Source organism: Astyanax mexicanus, chromosome 17, assembly GCF_023375975.1.
Source record: "Astyanax mexicanus isolate ESR-SI-001 chromosome 17, AstMex3_surface, whole genome shotgun sequence".
Taxonomy (NCBI): domain Eukaryota; kingdom Metazoa; phylum Chordata; class Actinopteri; order Characiformes; family Acestrorhamphidae; genus Astyanax; species Astyanax mexicanus.
The window spans coordinates 43,077,659-43,102,633 of record NC_064424.1 but is presented as its reverse complement, the minus strand read 5'-3'; the positions used below and the strand labels follow the sequence as shown (position 1 = coordinate 43,102,633).

The window sequence follows — 24,975 nt, the reverse complement described above, 5'->3', positions numbered from 1 at the left end:
TAGGACACACATTTCTAGACAGGCTAAGAGATACAGAACAGTCACTGAAAGTTAAAAAAGCATGTGGACTAAGTGGTTAAAATAATTTTACACAGTGTTAAAGTTCTTTTTAGCATTCCTGCTATTATGGTGTATGAACTATTATAACTATTATGAAGTTAAATATTCATGTAAAAATGCTGCATGTTTATAGATCCCCGGTTCTAATCCTGTGTCACACTGTTTGCCATCAGCCGCCGGAGTCCGAGAGAGCACTACTGGCCTTGCTCTTTCTGGGTGGGTGCACAGGCATCTGCTGCACTGAAGCAGCATAAGATGGGATTTAGAAACTGACAATGCTTGGGTTAGTGTCTGTGTTTGAATCTACTGGGCTGAGCGCAGTTTGGGGGCTGATTTGACATTTTTCATAATGCTGATAAACTGAATACCAGATTAATGGTCAGTTGAAAACATGCGCACACACACACACACTCCTGCACCCTTGAGGGGTCAGCCCAGTCTTTGCCACCTTTGACATACACACACACACCCACACAAACGCACACACACACCACGGTTACATCAAATCCAGCAGCAGGGGCTGGGGGGGCATTAGCCCAATTAGGCTGGAAAGAGAAATGGGACTATGACACACTCTGTGCATAGATGATTTTATACATATAAACACACATGCAAATGTGTGTGTGTGTATCCAAAAAGACTGTTCAGTGTTAGGCATTCCTTTCACTTCTATAGCAACAATTGTTATTTACAACTCATGCCAGTAAATCTGATTCTGAGAGAAAGAAAGATGGAGAGAGTAAGAGACAGAGAGAGAGAGAGGGCATGAGAGAAAACAAGATAGTGAGACATGAGGGTTAGGTAGAGAGTGAGAGGGTGAGAGAGAGAGGAAAAAATGGACAGAGTGAAAGACAAAGAAGGAGAGATAGAGCAGGGAGACAGTGAGAGAATGTTGGTGAGCGAGAGGAAGAAAGGTGGACAGTGAGAAAGACAATGTGTGTGAGAGAGATGGAGAGAGAAAGAGTGAGAGAGAAATGTCTGGTGATATGACAAGAAGAGAAAAAGAAAGAATGAAAAAAAGAAAGAAAGAAAGAGAGAGAAACAGTACCAAAGAATAATATGATGAATAAAAGAGAGCACCAATACAGCACTTGTGCAACAGTACAAAAGTCTAAGGCCAACTGAGAAAACTGCTGGAAGGGTTGGTATCTTTCACCCTGTCCTTGAATGTCACCAATGTCCCTGTGGTTCACTGTACATATTTACAGCAGCACACTAAATGGGCGGGGCTAAACATCAGCAAAATAAAAGGGCAGGGCTAAACTGCTGTAAACTAAATGGGCAGAGATCTAATGCTTTCACCAGTGGACCAAACCAGCGATAAAAGTAATTTATTATGAATAACCAATAAATTCACATTACTAAGTTAAAGAAAAGCTAATAGGTTGGTGGTCTTGGCTTTCAAACTGAACCCAAAAAACAGGAGTGAAAATTTGGTCCAATAAACAGAAAAACAGAGGTCTCGGGTTTGGTTTGTTTGAAATGTAGAAGCACTTTTCTAGATGGTTCTTTCTTAAACTTTCAGGACAATTACTCTAAGTTGAGGTAGGCTATTATTACCCACTAATCAACAGAGGAAGAAAAAAAGAAGCAGTGTTGTGCCGAAATCTGACTCCCCTAAGTTTGCACGCTTTACACATCAGTATGGGTACAACACATTAAACTGGTGATTTCTGTATCTACTGTAACTGTAGATTCACCCATATTTTTAAACAGAATCATAACGGAGTCATAACAGAATCTGTAATGATTATTCTGCTGCATACTGTCTGTATTCTATCTTAATGAATATTTGTATTCATTATTTACACATATTTAAAATCACTATAAATCGAGTTTTCTCAGTTGGCCGAAGACTGTTGGACAGTACTTTCGATAAAGAAGGGAGGAGAAAGAGGGACAGCCGTCCATGCCAATAGGAGAGAAGGGGGAGGAAGAGGGGGAAAGAGGAGGAGGAGGAGGAAGAATATGAGGAAAGTCCAGCGGGCAGGCAGGTAAACGGGCAGACAGAGAGAGGACCGACCTCCTCTGGAAGATTCTGCCAGCAAAACACGGTATGTTTCCCCACGCCACGCCAAAGAGAGCAAAGAGAAGATCATACAAATACACACACACGCGCACACACAGAAACACACACAACCAGCCTTTAAAAAAAAAGCACCAGGTGTACACTACTGCTTGAAAGTTTGGAACCAACATAATATTCAAAATAACTGTAGATATGTAAATTGAAATTTTAGCCACAACAATTGCTGCAAGCAGAGCCTCACTGGAGAGCTGAACACGCTTGGAGGAGAGCACTAACTGACACTAACTTTTACACAAGCTAACAGACACCCACATTAATTAGCTTTGCTCTTGGCAACAGATGGCTATGGCATAAGTGGGGTTTAAACCTGCGATTTCCCTACAGTGGGGTGCCCTCAAAGCCCTTTAAGTAAATATATGAAATAATGAAGTAAATATATAATAATCTGTTTGCTGCATGATAATGTGTATAGCAGTAGAAATCAGCGGTTGGATGTTAATAATTGAAGCTGCAGATGGTTCCACACTAAACAATGTAGAAGTTAATTAATATGTTATAAAATGTGCATCCAGAAAATGATGATTAAATCGTAATGAAGATAAATAACCTAGAAGTAAATCAAGTGATTCCAAACTTTTAAACAGTAGTGTGTGAGAGCAAATAGGATGCTAAAAGAAAGCTAAAGGAGAGAAGCATTGTAAAAAAATGAAGGTTATTGGGTATGGAGGGCTAGCTGCATGACCACAGCAGTTGGGAAATGGGGGAAAAAAAGGAGGAAAAAAACAGAGTCTGAAATAAACCCTGGGAAGGTTGTGAAGAATCAAATCCATCAAATTAAAATGCAAATGTATTAAAATGCAAGAAGAGAAGGAGGGAAGAAGCAGACAGCGTTAGTACAAATGCAGAGAATCAACAATTCAGATTCATATGTATGATTTGCGCAGAAGTTTAGAGCCGACAGCAGAACTGTCAGTTTCACACTGTGACCTTCACTGTGAGGGAGCGTATCCTGATTTGGGATTTAAGCAGCTGACATCAGAAATGGGCAAAAATTAAAGTAAAACAATGTGAGGAAAATTAATCCGACAGAATACAGCCTGACGAAAAACAGCTTAACGTAAAAACAAGCCTAGAGTAAAACATGTTAATGTACAAAAAGCCTGATGTAAAACAGCATAACGCAAAAAATCTGACTTAAAACAGCTTTACGTAAAAAAGCCTGATGTGACACAGCCAGACGTAGAACAGCCTGACGAAAATCAGACACAATACAGTCTGAAAAAAAAAAAAAACAGCTTAATGTAAAAAAAAAAACCTGGCGTAGTAAAGCCTGACTTAAAACAGCTTAACGTATGAAAAAGCCTGACTTAAAACAGCCTAATGTAAAACAGCCTAATGTAAAACAGCCTAATGTAAAACAGCCTAATGTAAAACAGCCTAATGTAAAACAGCCTAATGTAAAACAGCCTAATATAAAACAGCCTAATGTAAAACAGCCTAATGTAAAACAGCCTAATGTAAAACAGCCTAATGTAAAACAGCCTAATGTAAAACAGCCTAATGTAAAACAGTCTTAAAGTGACGCAGCCTGACGTGACGCAAACTTAAAACAGTCAAATGTAAACAGCTAACGTAATACAGCCACAATGACGACAGGTTGTTGCATGCTATCCAGATGAGAGACCCAGTAGATGGATAATTTGCATCTTCCTGATAACAAAAATAATAATTTTGGCATAGCAACAGAAGACAGATGGCGCAGTAACATTTATCCAACAGATGTAATTGTACAGTCTTATCGTGATGCAGCTTTTTTTTTACTGTCTTTTACTGGATACCACCCTAAATATAAAGCGCTGTGGTAAACCTTGGTTCATCATCTTTACTCAATTAGTTAATTTTATTTTTCCCTCTCCAATTTGGATGGTCAATTATACAACCCAGTCATTAGAACTATTACTAGCAATGCCTCCAACAATAGGAGCGTCCCTTTTATCCAAATGCCACTGATGCATTATCACAAGGTATCCAGAACACTTGGAGGTAAGCGCAGTGACCCAGCTCTGATACATCAGCTAACAGACGCCTGTGCTGACCAACAGTTCTACCCACCATCTACCCACCCAGAGAGAGCATGGCCAACTGTGCTCTCTCAGACTTCAGCTGCTGATGGCAAGCAGCATGATCCACTGAGCCACTCTGAGCCCCTATTGAGTCAATTTACTGTGATATAATTAAGTTTAATTAAAAGACAAAAATAAACATATAATAGGTGTATATAATAAGTGTAAACATGCTTACTGTGTGTATTCTTAAATATCGAATATGACTGAAATTCCCATCATTAACGTAGCACACCTGACTCCTTTTCTTTACACACAAAAGATACAACACACTATTCTTCACGCTCTGCTGTCTGGTGCATCATTAGTGATGAGTCTGTATAAAAGATGGATTAGGGAAGAATACTTTAAACTGTCAGACTGCTAATCCTGTTTATCGCTGTTGTTTGTTGATTAGCAGAACATGTATTATAAGGGGATTGGGGATCCAATCATAATCATTTATTTATGGCTGCACACACACACAAACACACAAACACACACATACGCACATAATAAAGAATATCCCACATCTAATTTATGTGTGTGTTTGTGTGTGTATGTCCCGAGTGGCAGTGGTGCATTATGGGAAACGTAGTACATTAAATGCTTACAGGAAGTGGGCCGAGGTCACCAGGGTCCAGTGGTCCTTTAGTCCTCATGTGAACAGGGTACTTCAAACGAGGATCCTCCTGGGGGAGCGAGAGAGAGAGAGAGAGAAAGAGAGAGAGAGAAAAAGAGAGAGAGAGATTAACTGACGCAATCCCAAGATGCCCCAAGCCTTTACACTCATTCAAAAGAACACACCATTCACTCTGCAATCCCACGATGCACTGCTTCCCCCCCCAAAGGCCCAGAATACTGGGTCGATTGTGCGTCTCAATACAGAACGCTCTTGTCCGAAAAATCACTTAATTCAAGCTTAATCAACACAAAATCAGTCCTGAATTCTGACAGAAAACTTTTATTCATTCACACACTCACAGACGCTCACACTGTCGGCTGCTCTGCCGTGTCCCAGATCCAACCCGTAACCCAGTGCAATACAGCAAATAACCAGACCGAAACACCAGACATTTACCTTCACTACCGTATAAACAAGATGATGGTGATCATCTACTTGATGAAGTTTGTTGGATAAAAAAATAAAACAATCCATTTTTCACCTAGTTAATAATAAAAAGGACTGCGAACTCAACCAGACCTCCGGGACAAAGACGGCATCTGTGCACAACAGAGTGCAACAAAGACTGGCTTGTATGAGGGGAAAGAGAGCAGAAAAAAAAGAGAAAGGGAAAGAGGGGGAGGACAGGAGGAGGAGAATAAACAGTTTCAGTACCACCAGTAAACACCAGGGGGAACTCTAAGGCTGGATTACTCAACATGGTATGGTACGAAACACAATGGGGTGTTCCTTTAGTGATTGGGCGTGCAGGTATTCATGAGAATAAGGGTGTGTGTGCCAATATATGTGTGTTTGTGTGTGTGCACATATTTGTGTGAATATGTGCCAAGTCTTGAAACAAGTAGAGTCTTATACCTGTAAAGGTAGAATGCCCCAAGGAAGATACGAATAATGGCAAAAGGAAAAGTATCCAGAATAAAGGAATCCCCAGCTGAGGGAATGAAGGTCTTTGATTGATCTGGGGTCAGACAAAAGCTATTCCAGGAAAAAAAAAAACAATCTTAAGATAAACAGCAAAAAAAGCCTTAGATGCTGCATTTTACAGCTTTATCAGAATCCCACTTTATAATAAGTGTCTCTAAAATAAGTGTAAATAAGCATTCGCACATTAACAATCCATGTAATACCAGTGTAACTACTGCTGAATTATGCATTGTTACAGGTTAATTACATTTTATTACAGTCGTACAGGTTATGTAATTACTCATGTATATCAGTGTCAGTCAAACATACCAGAATATTCTCTCAATTTTACATGATAAAATCTAAATAATGGTTTTAGTATTCAAAACAAATCACAGCCCTAATTACATTCCAGACAAGAGCTGACACACACACACACACACACACACACACACAATGATGGATGTTAAAGTACACCACACCCACTCACACACAACTGAAAATTGACATTGACACACACATGCAATTACATAACCTGTACAACGGTAATTAAATCTGTAACAATGCCTTGAATTTTACCAATAGTTACATTGTTATTACATGATTGTTAAAATGTAATTACACAATAATAAGAAACATTATAAAGTGGGACCAAAACTTAAAAAGGCATTATGTTTCTTACATTTCTTAAGATTTGCTTTGTGGTTTTCTTTTGCAGTCACTGGTAACAAAGCCTGTGCTACATTTTCACAACTTTTAAACAAATGTATACGTTTATATGTTTAGGAAACTTCTCAGAATTAATCAAAAACTTACTAAAATTAATCAAATACAAAATCATAATTTTCTTGCAACTTTTAAATACTCTCTTTTTGGATTTCTAATGTAGTCTTTTGTGTCGAATTCGTTTATGCTATGTTTTAAAACATATAGTAATAAACAACAAATTGAGATTTTTCCAGCAATTTTATTTAAATTACTGAGCAAAATGGAGGACAAAAGCTAAGTATTTAAAAAGCTCAGTAATCAAGTTGTTTAGAACTGTGGTGTATTATCAGAAAGCTATTATTTTCCCTACATAAAAACTAAGAATTTGAGCTGCATTTTGCACTTTCTCCAAAGTGAAGGACCCTTTTATTTTAATGAGTGTATACACTTTTCAGTGTATTAGCTAGCTACCATAGCAAATGTTCATCAAGATTCAGCAGGACAATGCTTCCTGTCACCCTGCAAAACTGTTCAGGAATGGTGTGAGGAACATGAGAAGTATAAGGCATTGACCTGGCCTCCAAATTCCCATGATCTACAGGACCTGAAGGACCTGCAGCTAATATATTGTTTCCAGATAAAACAGAGGACTTGGAGTCAATTTTATAGCTAATTGTTATATATATATGCACATTTCTGTGAAGGAATTTCCTATTTTGAACAGATAAACTGGGCACTTGCATGAGCCACTGTGTTAAAACTGAAAAATCCACACAGAAGGTTTAGTCTTTTTTTCATTTTCCAAGACATCAACCAGAAACAAACAGAAGTGTGAAAAATGCACTGCTGTGTATAAACACCAGGATTTACCACAACACGCAAATTAATCATAATATCCAATTGCACGTTGCGTTAATGATACCGCGTCAACACTAAATGAACACCCTGGGAAGTATAGGGGGTAACTCTAAATCACTGTCTTACACAATAAAGTTCTTCAGTGTTGGCTGCTTGACACAGTCCAGCAATACAGGCTCTGTAATCAGTGGGTGGACTGGTTCTTTCAGAAGCTCGACAGGATTCAGGCATCGCTATCTAGCATCAGTCAGTAAGTGAGGAGAAAAGCACTATCTAAAGTGAGGAATCACTGAGTCATTCACCTCCCACTCAGCTAGAACACCAATCTGTACACAGTCCATATCAGCCGCTTACAAACATCCAATAATGTGCTCTATAGAAATACTCAACATTCTCTCTTAAAAATAAATAACACTATCCATCAAACCTTAAACTGCTTAACACAATCCTGATAATACCAATCAAAACACAGAATACTGTGATTTTTTCTTATAAAAAAACAAATAAAAAAAACATTAACTAGCATTATGTAACAAACCCACCACCCTTCTTCTATAAATACTGATGTTCTGAAACATCATTCAAACACACCATTTCTTAATAAACATCCCATTCCAACACTTATTGTCCAACAAAGAGCTTTCAAACATCTACAACATTCTCCATCATACATTTCAATCGTCCTTTAAAAAATACACAAATACATTTTCCAAGAACAAACTGTAATTCTCAAACAATAAACTACTCCACTAAACCTTAGTAAAACAACATTTCCACTAATTACCAACATACTCCATCTAGCACCAACTTTTCACAACCACCAACATTCTCCAGTAAACATGGTTATTTCCCAGAAAACACCATCATTCACCAGCAAGCAGCGTCACTGAATATTCTGTACAATCATCATTCAGCCACTAACTTTTATTAGTCAACATACTTCAACACCACATTGCCCTACTAAAATCCACATCCTGTAACAATAACACCCAATATAATTTTCAGATTAACAGTAAAATATCAAATCAAATCAATAATCTGTAGTATCATCACTTTCCAGCAAACATCAGCTTTTAGTGAAGATCTCAAAAATCTCCAATAAACAATTATATACAAAAATTATAATTCTCAAACAAACCCCAACCCTCCCCCAACAAACAGCACTATTCTCCAACAAACACTATTCTCCAACATAAACCAACTTAACCCAACAAACAGCACCATTCTCTAACAAACACCAACTTCCTCTAACAAACACCAGCATTCTCCAAGAAACACTAACTTTATCCAACAAACACCAGCATTCTTCAAAAAACACTAACTTTATCTAACAAACAGCACCATTCCCAAAAGACCAACGTCCCCCAACAAACAGCACCATTCTCTAACAAACACCAACTTCTTCTAACAAACACCAGCATTCTCCAAGAAACACTAACTTTATCCAACAAACAGCACCATTCCCAAACACCAACGTCACCCAATAAACAGCACCATTCCCAAACACCAACATCCCCCAATAAACAGCACCATTCAGAAAAAACAACGTCTCCCAACAAACAGCACCATTCACTAACAAACACCAACTTCCTCTAAAAAACACCAGCATTCTCAAACACCAACTTCTCCCAGCAAACAGCACCGTTCACAAACACCAACCTCCTAACTATCAGCACCATTCTGCAAGAAACACCATCATCCAACAAACAGCACCACTCCCAAACACCAACAACAAACAGCACCATCCTAAACAAACAGCATCATTCCCAAACAAAGTCTTTTAAAACTTTTGACACAAACTATTCCTTCAGCACAATTACTCCCCAATAAACACCATTTCCTAACAAATACCAACAATTTTTAACAAACAAGCATTCCTCAACAAACACAAACCATTCTCCAACAAATACTAATGTTCCTTAAAACCACTATACTCCAACAAACGTCAAACATAATTTAATAACCAACATTACCCGACAAACACCACATTCTCCAACAAACTATCATTTAATGACAAACCCTTGCCCTAACATTTAAATTTCACTTGAGAAACTTTCAGGAAACAGTGAAGAAAGGAACAAACATCCTAGATACTGTCAATAACCAAACACACACCAAACCCCTGTTTAGAGTTTGTTTGCTTCGGGTGGTGAGGTGTGTGTGTTGTGGGTTTAAGCAGCATGCTGGTGTGGATGTTGTGGTTTCATTGACGTGGACTCATGGGGGAAAACAGTAACGTTTCCAGCAGGTAGACCACAGGTGATGGGGGTGTATACTAGCTGACCAGCGTGGGAATGCAGGACATGCTGACTAATGAGCAACAGAAAAACAGCAATGACTTTCTTTCAGGGCTGTAAACACTCTCGACAGAGTGTGGAAATGGAAAACACAGAGTGCTGGGATTGTAGAGGACTGTGTCTTTATCATTACACTGCTGGTCTCTTTTAAGTCCTTTTCCAATAAAGATTATCAGGACTCAAAGCAGACTTCATTTCCTGCCTCAAAAACAAACCAACAAATAAGGCAGACAGACATATAGACAGACAGACAATCTTCATAAAAAACAGCTACACCCAGAAGTAAGTTTTCAGTCTTATTGTAAAGATATTCGGAAGAAAGATAAAGCTTACCAGAAAAATAAATAAAAAAACAGAAGTAGTGTGTAGTGCCTGTGTAACGCAACATGCTAGCCATCTCGGCATGAAGTTGTAGAAGTTCCTCTCATGTCCATCTCATGCACTCAAGCGCTGCCACTATGATCAGGAGATCGCTGTTCGAATCCCGGTCATGCAGCTTGCCATCAGCTGCCAGAGCCCCGAAAGAGCATGATTGGCCTTGCTTTCTCTGGGTAGGTACAGTAGATGGCGCTCTTTCCCCTCATTACTTCTAGGGTGATGTCGCTCAGCACAAGGCTGCATCTGTGAGCTGATGTATCAAAACAGAAGTGCTACGCTTTCCTCCGAGCTTTAGCGCTGTGATGCTACTCAGCAATGCTGCATCAGCAGCAGTTTGAAACAGGCGGTGGCTGACTGCATATGTGTCGAAGGAGGTGTGTCTTCACCCTCCTTGTGTTGGGGGATATACAGCAGAGTAGCAGCTGAATTGGCCAGATAAATTGCGGAGAAACTGAGACTGTAATCAATCTGGCATATTGCTTTACACATGCATTACACACTACTTCTGTATATGTAGCTCAATAAATATGAACAGAAGTTGCCTAAATATCTAAATTTCTCATCATTTATTGTTACAGGTAACCTTTATTTGCCTTGCTTCTGAATAGCATTGAAATCCAACATATTCTTTCTGGGGCAACTATTTTATTCATCTTCCAATATATGCTCATCTTTTAATATATGTGTTTTCCATAAAATGGGCCCATCTTTAAAAGCTTTTATCTACTGTGAGGTTCTGAGTGTATATCAGTTTACGCCCACGGTGGCTGATCTTACCCATGTGGTGGTCCTGCTGTTGTGGTCGATGAAGAAGGGCCTTCCGTTGGGGGCGATCCTCATCTCCCAGCCGGGGGGCAGGAAGCTGTGTGTGGTTTTGTGTTGGGATTTAGGGGAGCTGTATGGCGAGGGCTGGGGTGACTGAGGGTTCGACAGCGTGTCCTTCACTGCCCGCTGTAGCTGAATGTTATTGGCTCCCTGCAACAAGAAGGAAGAGTTATTAGATAAACCCTTAACACACAATAACAATGATATCACGCTACTATAAGTATTAATAGGTATATGTTTGAGTAAAATGAACATTGTTGTTTTATTCTATAAACATCGAAAAACATTTCTCCCAAATTCCAAATAAAAATATTGTCATTTGACAAATGAAAAATGGCTGAAATAACAAAAAAGATGCAGAGCTTTCAGACTAAGAACACAAGTTCATATTCATACGTTTTAAGAGTTCAGAAATTAATATTTGGTGGAATAATCCTGGTTTAAACACAGTTTTCATGCATTTTGGCATGTTCTCCTCCACAAGTCCTACCCACTGCTTTTGAATAACTTTATGCCTTTACTCCTGGTGCAAAAATTCAAGCAGTTCAGCTTGATTTGATGGCTTGTGATCATCCATCTTCCTCTTGATTATATTCCAGAGGTTTTTAATTTGGTCAAATTAAATAAATAAAAAAGAAACTCAATTTTTTTAGTGGTCTCTTCTTTTTTTTTCAGAGCTGTGTATGAATTTATATATAATATAAGATACTTACTTCAGAACTTACTTCAGACTTCCCTGTGTTTGTTTTAAATGATTTACTAACTATGTCTTATTGAATTTTGCTTAATTCTAAAAATAAATGTATTTAATTTTAGTTAAAAAAAGAGCTTAAAAACAATTATCTGTTTTATAAATATATAGAAGTTGAATATTTTCTCATGAGAGAAAAAAAACAAACAACAAAAATAGGATATATCTTGCCAAAATCTTTATTTTTGCAGTGTGCTACAGAACTGAACATTACAGAAATGGAATGTCGAGGCATTCAAACTTAAAGAAGTCTTCTTTTCTGATAAGCTATTTATGGTGATGGGTCTTTGTAGAGTAGAGGGACGGTTCTTCTATGGTACCGGCCTGAAGAACCCTGCTCTTCACCATCATTAATGACTGGCATATTTTGCTTTACGTTATGTGGGTTTCTTCATTAAGCCGGACTTAAAATCTACCTAATCTTATTTCATGTAATTATGACTTTAATGAGGGGTATTAAAACAGGGCCTCGCATCAGTAAGTAATTTAGCTTACGTAACAGAGGCAGGAACTTTCGTAACAACTTTTTTTAATCCTGACGATGTTTTTAATTACCACCTGAATCAGAGGATTTCACCTCTATTCCTCTCTCGCTCTCTCTCCCTCGCTCATGCTCTCGCGCTCTTCAGTTCTCCAACACATTCTCCTGCTTCTCCTCGCTCTAATTACAGAGTGCTCTCGCAGGTTTTCTCTCCATCTCTCTTTTTCTTTTCCTTTGCTTCTTCACCAGCTATACCTCTCGCACTTTATTTCCACCGTGTGTTTCTGTTATTACTCTAATTAATCCACTCAGGGCTGCCAAGGTAAGTTATAAACACAGCACACATCTCTTATCCAGCATATTCTCCACCACTCTTCTCATCAAAGATAATGCCAAATACCGAACCACACATCAGCCCTTAATATCACAGAGATAAATACTATTTACTAACAAATACTTTGTAACCAGTACTTTTACATTTTTACTTACAGAGTAAAAAGCTTAAGCTGATCCTTTAACTTCTTCAGAAGTTTTTAAAACCCTAGTTTCTATACTTTCTATAAACTACAGAGTAATGAAGGTAAATACTTTTCAGAACTTTGTAAAAACTTGAGGATAAAGAACATCAGAAAACACCAAACACACAGGTTGTCGTGTTTTTTTTCTCCTGTCAAAAACCAGTATAAGAATAAAATATTGATGCAATGATGCATATGAAAAAAAATTGTCTGAATCAGTTGTATATTGAGATAACTACTTAAACAAACTACTAGCATTTTTTTGCTTGTTACGAAGAAAATGGCCATAAAACACTGGAACAACACATTAAACTATGGTAATATAGTGTTTATCATCATCTTTAACAAGGAATATACTTTAATTTGTGGGTTTCTTTGGTCTCTTGTGCCAGTACCATCTTGCCAGTGATTCTCATAGCCCTCTGTTTGTAGTGAGCGTACAGCTTAACGGAGGGTTAGGGCTAAGTGATGAAATGGGATTGGGCCTTAGGATTCTTGCCAAAGGACTCTCATTGGTGCAGAATTGTGGGCTTGCCTGTACAGAGAATTAAACCTCAATCTGTCACAGTGGAGGATAGATAGTACTGATATCATCGCTAGACCAACTGCTTCAAAAGCACAAATCATTTTTCTTTCTCTTTTTTTTTTCTGTCCGAATTTAACATTCAGATACAAATGATAGCAGTGATTTGGAACAGTTCTTTACTCAGATCTGAATGGACAGCTTGAAAGAATGCTTCAAAAAAAAGTGTCAAACGAGGAGAAAACAAACTCTGATCTCCCAGCCCAGCGAGGAAGAGAATCCTGGCAGGATCTCAGCAGCAGGAACAGCAAATGGTAAAGCAGCCCTGATGGCAGGGAGCAGGTTTCACACAGCGTCAGCTCATACCTGCTGCCAAAATGGAGAAAAATCCTCCACACTCACACACACACACAAGTGTTCAAATACACACACATGCGCACAAGTGTGCAAACACACACACACACACACGAGCGCAAGTGTGCAAACACACACGCAAAGACTGAAGCACCGAATCGGATACGTCCAACAGCTGCAAAAGCTGCTTCAGCAGAGTGATGCAAGATTTCAACATGGCATGTTTGAGGTCATGACCTCCAGACAGCTCCTAAGGGGTCCGCCGCCACGGTGCTTTCTGTGCCAAGACTCTTTAAAAGATACAGCTTCTCTCCCCTGATGAACACTGGGTGAGGGAAAGGGGGGGAACATCAGGCTAAAAGTATAAAAATAACTGCTTCCTTTAATGCTGGTTATCTTTACGCTTCTGTAGCACACTGAATCTTTTACGAGTAGTGGAGTAGATTTAAAAGGGGGGAGGGGAAATGGAGTAAGAAAAAAAAAACAATGAGAAACGATGCTGGATGGGCAAGAAATGTTGAAACTAAGGCTGGGCGATACCGTAAAATTATTAATAATATTGATATTAATTCCTGATTTCAATCTTTAGTTCTTACATAACTTCAGTTTATCGTTATAAACAAACATCACCATTTTAAGTGATATGCAAGCTATTGTTTAATTCACATTTAATAATTTATAATAAATAGTAAGCAGCCCCCTTCAGTCGTACATGCAGCTATTATATTAAACATGGTGCAAACATAACTATAAACTGAATATAAACTGTTCAGACAAATTTCAGATACATTTAAAAGAAGTGAAAAGGCAAAAAGACATGGATTTTCTGGGAAAATGGGATTTGGGAAAATGGGACCATTTAAATGTAACCTAAAACCCAATTTTACCTGCTGTGTGGATGTATTATTATTATTAAAAACTATTATCAAGCCAATATTTGCAAAATAAGAGAAAAATCCACATTTTCTGTGGAAAGCATCCTCATCCTCTGGCCAGAGGGGCTGAAGATGTGTTCATGTTGAGTTTTTTGTTTTAGTCAGCTAAAGCCAATCCAATTAAAGGTAAATGAAAGGCTGGGAGCAGACAGACCAGGAAATTGACTTCAAGGCACCAGGCCTCTTGCATCAAACCCCATACCATTAAAAGAGGGGAGGAATAAAAAAAATGAGTGGAGCTGGTGGGTCGGCGGTCTGAAATAAGAAATGATTCATTTTTCCATTTCCTACACAAATCAAGCAGACATTAGTACTGAAAGCTAAAGAGGCAACTATGGATCTGTGCTAGGCTAAATGCTAACAAAGTAAACATTAGATTTTCTTATTGCTTCTCTTCATCATCTCAGAAACAAAGTGGACTCCCTCATCTGATCCAAACATCAGAAACACGCTGGCTTGTTTTTTAAACTTGAAAAAGTCAAACCCAGAAAGGCTAAAAGCTAACCAGCTACAATCACCTCAGCTTTCCTGAGGAATCATTGCAATATTAATTGCTGAGTTCTGCTGTAGACCAACCAATAAAAGCTAATATAATTGTTAACAAAAAAAGTACTTTTTCACATTTAATATGAATTTTTTTAAAACTCTCAGATCATCTGTGAAATTATGTAACAGTTCTGTATGTTAGAAAATGTCAAATAAACCAAATTCTGATATAATAAAAAGAAGAACACATGTCGATCAGATGAATTAAAAGATGTTTTAACAAATAAACATGAATAAAGAATGGTTAATAAAAAGTGGTGATGCTTAAAAACAGACGTTAGACAGGAGGGAAAACAGGCAGAAACAGCAGGACAGGTAAACCTGCCGAAGAAAGGAGGGTGGAAGTTAAAGTGATAAGGGGTAAGAGGACAGGAGAGAGACATTAGAGACATGAGGGCTGCACATCATGGACAAAAAAAAATACTAGTATTGTGAAAACACTATATTACTGAATATTGCTGAAAACACTTTTCAGACTGACCTGCATTTTTCTAATCAAAATAACAACATCTTGTTGACTGATTGGTGATTGGCCAGGACAAGGTGGTTGATTAGAGGCTCATTTGCATATTGTGCACCTTGACTCCTGGCTTTTTGTTAAGGTCAATTTATACTTCTGCCTCAAACCTAAGGCACATAGCGGAGCACTTTCAACTTCTGCGTAAACGTCCAAAAGCATCCATTTATCAGAAACAAGTAATTTCTCTGGGTAAGATTGTTCTGATATTGGCTTCCCTCCACAGAATGGTAAGAGCAGACGTATGAACATTTGGTTGGATCTTTTACATTAAAATGTCTTCAATCACAGACGTAGCTCCTCATCTGTGAAAGGCGGTTAATGTAAGTTAAACGAAGCTCCGCAACACTGCAAACTTTTTGTGTTGTGTTGGTAACAATGCTTTTTTTTTGCGCACTTAAAATCCTTTAATTTTTCCAAAAATCATCAGTGCACCTAAATTTCACCAGTCAAGAATTAAGAAGCAGTACAGGCACTCTGAGTTTTAGTAAAGTTTCTCCAGCACAGAGACTGGAGCAGCATTAGGATTAGCCATTAGTCACACTAAGTGCTAACTCTTTCACTGTTCAGAGGAAAGTATATATCTGTGCCTGTAGCCTGCTGCTAACCCAGGCTAGCACTGCTAGAGCAGTATTAGCATTATCCGCTAACCGCGATAAGCACTAGCTCTTTCATTGTTCAGAGGTGAGTATTATCAAGCTGTAGCAGAAGTTTATTGATAGTGCGCCTTATAGTGTACATTATACAAACAAATAAACTAACATGGCTGCATTCTTGTCAGCATGCAGAATAAAGTGTATATATCAACAAATATTGTGCAGCCCTTCTAAAAAAGCAGTCATGGTGGATGGACGGGTGTTGGGCAGAAAGTTTGGACACCAGGAGCGATGCTCTCACCTCTAGGGGGGTGGAGAGGGTTACAGTGGGGGAACTGAGGCTACGGGGGCGCCGCATTTGGGGTTCACTCAGGTGGCCGCTGGATGAGGGGGTAGAAGGGGTGGCGCCCCCTGTTGCTCCAGCTGAGGAACTGGCCGCTCCATCTTCAGTGTGCTGAGACAAAAAGAGAGGGATTAGCAGGAGAAGAGAGGGATTAGCAGGATGCTAATTAGCTTGGGAGCGCCACAGTTGGCAAGAGGGAACTGACTAATTAACTCTCACACACTTCAAATCTTGAATCGGATCACAGTCGGAGGAAAGAAAGAAACGGTGTAGTTAATTTGTACTAAGAGGCTTTAGCTTTGTTCATACCCTGTCCTTCAAAAGTATGGAGGCACCTTTCACATTTGGGATTTGGTTATAGTAATGTTTGGGAACTAATTGGGAGTAAAAAAAATATTTTTCTCACTCAATGTTTTAGATATATATTTTTTCTACATTGTAAATTAATATCCTGTAAAAGTCAACCAAACTATAAAGGAATGCTTAAAGAATCATGTACCAGAATACCAAGCATTTAGGTGATCTTATCTTGCAGTTTCTGAGTTTAGTAATAACTGATGAATTCTCGCTCTTCCTTTCCTTCGACAGTCCTGATGAGAGCCAGTTTCATCATATCCATAACGTTTTTAATGGTCTTTGCAACTGCACTTTAGGATATTTTCAAAGTTCTTAGAATTTTTCGCATTTTCTGACCTTTATTTCTTAAAATCTTTTTTTTCTTTACTTAATTAAGTAGTTCTTGCCATTATTTGGATTAGAACATTAATCAAATAGAGCTATTCACTGTATACCAAATGTACCTTTTCACAACTGATGCTCTCAAACAAATAATAATTCAATTAACTCTTGATAAATTTAGCACAGCTGTTAACTAAAAGCCTAAATTCCAGGTGACTCTACCTTATAAAGCTGACTGAGAAAAATAAGCCTGATGTTTAAATTTATAATGTATTATATTTTGAAATGTCCTGTCAGTTAAAGTTAATATGATTTTTATATGTTTTTCTCCTGTCACTTATTCTGATTATTTTGTCAATGCTTAGCTATAGTTTTATATGTAATATTTTACACTTTTATCTATTTTTTTTATCTGATATTTAAAAATGGTACTATTTTAAAAGCTAGTTTAAATTGTTTGCTTAAATTATTTATCTTACTTGATTAATATCTTAATATTTTCATTTTTCAATCCATATATATATATATATATATACACATTGTAAATGAGGGTCACCCTTAATGTAATCAGAGTTTTTAATAAAGGTTGACTGATCATAATTAATAGTATTAGTAGTATGTTGATATCTTCTTGTACCCCTAAAACATATAATTTGATTAATTTGTTTTATTCAGTTTTTATATAGTTTATTAAATTAAAACTCTTTAAAAAAAGAAGAGAGAGCAAAATCAGAAGTGAGAGACTAGAACAGAGAATAACAGCAGTGCTCCAGGGTCTTCAGGTGGTCAGTGTATTGTACCTGTAAAATGGGGCGTGTCCAGGTGGTGCTGCGGTTGTTGTGGTTAACGTAATACGTTCGGCCTTTAGTGTCCTTTCTCTCCTCCCAGCCTGGTGGCAAACCCGGAGTGGTGGCAGCATACACTGCTGACGGAGACTGGGGGGGCGGGGCAGAGGAAAACACACACACACAAATTAACAGCACTGCAGGGGTAGAAACACACACACACAAACCGCTTCCACTGAATCAGCTGAGGAGCTGTGGACTGATGGGAGATCAGGAGGATGCGCCAAAAGCTGCCACACACACAGGGATCCAGCTTCTGCTGCTGAACAGGTCTGCTGATCAACTGAATTGATTATGAGTGAGTGATGCTGAGCGTGTGATGGAGTAATTAGAGAAAGCCTCCTGAAAAACGCAGCAATCAATAAATCACATTACAGAACTAAACAGATTAAAAAGCACCATCTAAATATTAAAACACAAAAATCAAAAGATAAAAATTCCAGTTTAGAAATAAAAAATAAATACTTCTAATATAAATAGAGCAAAAAAAAAAAAAACAATATTAAGTAAGTATAGATTTTTTTGGCATTTAAAGGCAAATTCTTAAATGAAAAGCTAAACAATTACTTCTAATATAAAAAATAAATAAATAAATCTAAAACAAAAATGTCTATCTTAAACTTAAATCCACAATTGAAAAGCTAAAATGGCCATATAAATATAAAACAAAAATTAAAAGCTAAAAATCACAATTCTGAATAGAAAATCTACATATAAAATACAGAAATTAATTATTGTAAATATAAAATACAAAAGAAAAGCAAACATGAATCACTTTTTAAGTAATTATTAAAAATATATATAACACAACTGCAGAGCTTTAAAACAACTATTCTATATACAGAACAAGCAAATACACACTGGTACACAACAATACACACACCAGTACTACACACACCACGTTCACAACAAACACACTTCACTTCATGTTAACACAGTTCAAGCTGGGCACCACGTGTTTCATGACCTGCACCCTGGCCTGCAGTGGAGGGTGGAGGGTGGAGGATGCTGAATTTGAGGCACAATGGAGGAAAATGAGTGTTTCAAACCCGACACACCAGCATGAAGCAAAAAGGAGGAATATACAGTACCAGTCAAAAGTTTCGACACACCTTAAATTTAGTGTTTTTTTTTATTATTTTTAAAATGTTCTGCTTTGTAGATTAATACTAAAATTATCCAAACTCTGAAGGGGAAAAAATAGTTAAAAAAAGGTTTTAAACATAACAGAATATATTTAATATTTAAGATGAATCAAAGTAGCAAAATATATATAAAAAATATAAAATTAAAGTATCCTTAAGTGCAGTCCTAAAGACCCTCAAACATTATTGATGAAACTGGCACTCATCAGGACCAACCCAGGAAAGGAAGATCGAGAGTTTCCTCTGATGTACAGGATAAGTCCATCAGAGTAACCAGCCTCAGAAACCACAAATTAACAGCTTCACAGATAAGAACTTAAACCTAAATGCTCCACGGAGTATTTTTTGGTTTGTTTAATAGTTTTAAGTTACTAAATGATTCCTTTTGTGTTCCTTCAGAGTCTGGATGACTTCAGTGTTCATTTACACAATTTAAGTACAAACGTTTGACTGGTACTATATTGGAACTATTGAGAGTCTAATAACAAAAAGCAAAAATGATAAACTTAAAGTGCTGTTCAAATATCACCCTGTAAATAATGGCATAATGGCACCCAGAAACAACAAATGTACCCCAAAACAGGAGGGAAAGGAGAGTAATGTAAGAGAAAGGTAGAGATATTTAGAGAAATATAGAGAAATGGAGGTGGAACACACACATGAACATGACCATGGGCTTTTCTATATAAATTATCAACATGACACATCAAGGTATCATCATTAAAAATATCCACAATAAATCCAAAAAGAAAGAAACCACAGCCACCAGAGGAAAAGGCTGAGGGACAGAGTGTGTGAGAGAGAGGGATGGAGGAAAAGTGCACTCATGGAGGAAGAATATATAAATATATATATATATGCATGTGGACATTACCATGGACTCCTCTACGCCTGTGACCGTTTGGGCTCGGGCTCGTCTGGACTGGGAGTTCTGCTGGCAAACAACAGCTGGGTTACGAAATGCCCATTGGGGGGTTGTGGTGCGAAGGCAAAGGGGCAAAAAGGGGGGCTGAGAGGTGGGCTGCAGATGGGTGTGGGCAGGAAGGGGTGATTCAGAATCAGAGAGAGGGGAGGGGGTGATTTTGTGATCAGGTGTGTTTAGAGCTGGAGTGAATTTAAGGTAAGGATATTTGATAACTGAGTAAATCAAACTCCACCCACAAATTATTATTTTACTGTCTCTCAACACAACAGGAAGCCCTCTATAAATATGGACAGTTCTAGCCAGACACAGTCAGTCACTGCACTGAGCTGTCCACTGTAGGTGGTAATGCCTTTATTTCTGATGTACTGCTGGTATCATTCATCTGACACCCACAATCAAAATAATAAGAATTCACATTACCTTGATATATGAACGCTGGCTAGTGTTCAGCCTCACTTAAACGATAACACCTCACAACTTATACACACTGTCCTAAGCGGTCCCCTGAGGTAGCAATTAATGGGCATGTGTGTTTTAATATAAAGTGCTGTGAAAGAGTATTTCCCCCTACAGAGATTTGTTAAGAGGCATTTTAAAATCAGACAAAGATTACCTAATAATTAAAAAAAGGAGTTTTTAAATGATAATTTCATTAATTAAAGGAAAATCTATTCAAACCAACCTTATCCTATGTTAAAAAGTTTTTTTTTGAGCCATTCAGAGGTGGACCTGCTGGTGTGCTTCAGATCATTGTCCTGCTGCACAACCCAAACGTGCCTGAGATTAATATCATTAACTTATGGACAGATATTCTCAATTACTTTTTCCACATAGGGTCAGGTAGGTTTGGATAGCCTTTTTTCCTTAAAAAAATAATTTAAACATAATTAAAAAAAACGCTTTTTACATTAAGTCAGGTTATATTTGTCTGATATTAAAGTTTAGATATGTTTCGATAATCTGAAAAATGTAAGAATAAAAAAAATAATCTGTAAAGGGCAAAAACTTTTTCACAGAACAGTAGGTGCTTTTATAGAGGTGTTATCTTGTGAGTGAATTAAGTGAGTTGGAGTGAGGCAAGATTAGATTTTTTTTTAAGTTGTTTGAAAATGTAACATTCCTCTGTCCATAGTGTCATGTGTGTACCATGAATGTGTTATAGAAGTGTGGACTGTGCAGTGCGGTGTCTTTGGTAATGATTGTGACCGGTGGCATCTGGTTAGAATTGTCCATGCGTACCGATAAGTGACACTGGTGGAAATGACATTCACATTTAATGCTGTAGACCCCCACACATATCCCACTGATCAGTGCATACTTTTTTTTAAAGCTTACCTGGGACATGGCAAAAGTCATGGGATATGATACGATACGATAGTTCCAGTCCCAAGACTTTTGGCATTTCAGCATAAAATGAAGGTAGGGGGGCTAAAGTACTTCGCTGCAGGAGGAGGTAAGCAAGATTGCATTTGTGAGCAGAGCTGGACAGCCATGATTCAATGAATGGAGGATTTTGGGGGTGGGGGAGGGGGTGATTCGTGATTTGGTAGACAGTGCAGTGAAACAGGTGTTGGAAAGGGAGGGAGGGGTATGAGTAAGGCTTCTTCTTGTTGCAGCATCAGCAATCAGGTGATCGATGTTCGATTACAGGTTTTAAAATGATTGGAGCAGGAAAGGAGGATACAAAGCTGAGAAGATCATTGAAGATGATTACAGGAAACTAAATAATAAGATCACTAGTGTCAATAATATCACATATCATCAATATACAAGTCTTTAATTACTTTTTTAACTATTAGTCATAATGATGCACAATGAAAACTCATGGCTAAAAATGAAACCAGGCTTCAGATCACACTAAAACGGAAACCTAATAAAAAACATAATGAGCTGTTTACATATAAAATACAGAAATACAAATCTAAAAATCATAATTTACCACCTAAATATATAATATACAGTGCTGGAAAAAATATTTCTGTTGTTTTTTTTTTCTTTTTGGTCATACTTATATTTTTCAGAATATTAAACAAAGTTTAATATCAGAAAAAGATAACCTGAGTAATTATAAAAAGCAAATGTAAATATAAATATAAAAAGCAGACCACAGTGAGAGCTATTATTCACAAACAGAGAAAACATAAAACAGTGGTGAACCTTTCTAGGAGTAACTGGCCTACCGAAATTACTCCAAAAGGGTATGGACCACTCATCCAGGAGGCCCCAAAAGAACCCAGATCATCATCTAAAGAACAGCAGGTCTCATCTGCCTCGTTTAAGTTCAGTGTTTATGATTTAATCATAAGAAAGTGTCTGGTGAAAACCAAAAAACATCTTGATGATCCTTTTGAACTTTTTGGACGGTGTTTGTCTTGTTACATCTAACGAAAAACTAACGCAATTTCAGAAAAAGAATATCATACTGTACTAAAAGTCAAACATGGGGGTGGTAGTGTGAAGTTCTGGGGCTGATTTGTTGCTTCAGCCCTGGAAAACTTGCTGTAATTGAAGAATAATAGCTCTCACTGTTGTCCGCTCGAGTTAAATCATTAAAAAAATATTTTTAGATTTACTCAGGTAATATTTGTCTGATATTAAAATGTGCTTGTTAAACTGACGTAAAAAAATAACTATGATAAAAAAAGCAAAAAACAAAGGAAATATACTTTTATACTTTTTAGTGGCACTGTGTAATATCCATACAAGAAAAGCTGACTTTTCTAAATATAAAGAAATACAAAAATCTAAAAAAAAGCTAAGAATCACCAACTAAATACAGCACGTAAGTACACAGATAAAAAAAACAGCTTTTCTACTGTATATATAAAAAACAGATAGTCAAACACAAGCTGGATCAACAGTTAAACTGATTAAATACATCTGTACTGACTAGCAACAGAAAAATATATATAAAAAGATACTTTTCCATCCAATCCAAATATATATTTTTTCCAATTCTTTAATGGAAATCTTAAGTGCATTATTAATAAATAAGACAAATAAATACATAAATATATAAACAAATGAAAATGTCATCAAAATGTGTTCTAGAAAAACTCAAATCCACCAAATCTACAAGACTTGTAGATCTACAAAACTTTCGCCACTATAGAAACTTAAAACACACACAACAGCAGTGCTTTCTTTATTTTGTGAAAACGTACGCTGTGTATACACCCAAAACCAGAGCGTAAACTTCGCCTTCTGCCCAGCCTGTTCTACAGCGGTCGCGCCGCCTGACGCTAACCGAAACTGACACACTGCCTTATTTCAGCTGCTGCCATCAGCTTTATGAATTCAATTTATCCCAGAGGAATCAGTTTAGAGAGCAGCGCTGCCTTCACCACTCTGTGATGTGAGAGGAAAGATTACACCAGAATCCTGCCGGTCACAGGAAATGAAGGCGGATTTTGTTATTAGACCATCACATGTTATGTCAGCAAAACATATGATGCAAACACAACTTTGTTTTGGCTTTTTGGTCAATCTGTGGGCAGCTGTGTATTCTTACATCAGATAAATGATTCTAAAATTACACTGAGTGATATGGTAAATATATACTGTATTGTGATATTTATAGACATTTTAAGCTTATCACAATATCACAATATTATGACATGCAGACATAATGCAGCAGTATTCAATAAAAAAAAACACTGCTAGGAGAATATTTTACTTAATACATTTTATATTCAAAATGTCCTGCAATTTAATTTATCCAGTTCAACACTGATGATATAAATATGTTTTAAAAAAAGCATAATTTAATCCATAATTAAATTTCTCACAATACAATATAAGAAGTCCCATATTGTCCACATTCCAATACTACACAACAAACTAATTGATTTAGTTATCTAATTACTCATTCATTTTGTGTAAATTGCTTTAATTTAACAATAAACTTATATAAAACATACAAAGGCCTTGTGAGTATTATGCAAGATATATTGTATAATACATGTGTGATTCAGTATAAAACCCAGCAGTCTAAACAGCCCAGTACTGTTGTGGATGAACATAAACCTATAGCTCTGGAAAAAAATAAGAGACCAACTAAAAAAAGATGAGTTTCTTTGATTCTACCAAATTGAAAACCTCTGGAATATAATCAAAAGGAAAATGAATGATCACAAGCCATCAAACCTGCTTGATTAGTTATCCAAAAGCAGTGTGTAAGACTGGTGGAGGAAAACATGATGCCAAGATGCATGAAAACTATGTTTAAAAACCAGGGTTATTCCACCAAATATTGATTTCTGAACTCTTAAAACTTTATGAATATGAACTTGTTGTTTTCTTTGCATTATTTGAGGTCTGAAAGCTCTGCATCTTTTTTGTTATTTCAGACATTTCTAATTTTCTGCAAATAAATGCTCTAAATGAGAATATTTTTATTTGGAATTTGGGAGAAATGCTGTCTGTAGTTTATAGAATAAAACAACAATGTTCATTTTAATCAAATATAAAGCTATAAATAGCAAAATCAGAGAAACTGATTCAGAAACTGAAGTGGTCTCTTATTTTTTTTCAGAGCTCATAAGAGATAGTTCTCTTAATACTAATTCTAGTATTCGCCCAAACAGGCACAACAGAAATCTCTAAGAAATACTTCAATATTTTTGTCACTTAGTACTTTTTACAAATACTTTTCCTATTCCACAGGAAAGACCATTTAATTACACTGCTGTTGCTAGGACCCCAAAATCCACACACCAATAAACCTGAACTACATTTCCCAGAATCCCCTCTCTCTCACACACACACACAATTCAGTCTTACCTGCTGGAGAACGACATGGTTTCAATATCCACAAAAAATGTTCTTAAATATTCAAATAAACAGCATAGCCATACTAAACTTTTAGGCTTTTGACGATGATATGACTAGATTAAATAAATATATAAATAAATAAATAAAAATAAATGAATAAATACACTTAAATCAGTAAACAGATAAAAATCTCTTTCCTC

At 37.0% G+C, this 24,975-nt stretch overlaps 1 protein-coding gene across 8 annotated transcripts in view; it reads right to left on the bottom strand.

Annotated features, from left to right (window-relative positions):
* The window catches only part of nedd4l (NEDD4 like E3 ubiquitin protein ligase), a 128,265-nt gene that overhangs the window by 14,786 nt on the left and 88,504 nt on the right, over positions 1 to 24,975 (bottom strand). For 4 of the 8 annotated variants that reach the window (XM_049466060.1, XM_049466061.1, XM_049466056.1 and 1 more), the window contains 5 exons: positions 19,952 to 20,011; positions 17,888 to 18,022; positions 16,368 to 16,520; positions 10,798 to 10,995; positions 4,806 to 4,883 (listed from right to left, as the gene is read on the bottom strand). In XM_049466060.1, coding sequence (XP_049322017.1) covers positions 4,806 to 4,883; positions 10,798 to 10,995; positions 16,368 to 16,520; positions 17,888 to 18,022; positions 19,952 to 20,011 — 624 coding nt within the window. The remainder of the gene's footprint in view (positions 1 to 4,805; positions 4,884 to 10,797; positions 10,996 to 16,367; positions 16,521 to 17,887; positions 18,023 to 19,951; positions 20,012 to 24,975) is intronic. The other 4 variants (XM_022676541.2, XM_022676540.2, XM_049466057.1 and 1 more) reach the window with 2 other exon arrangements.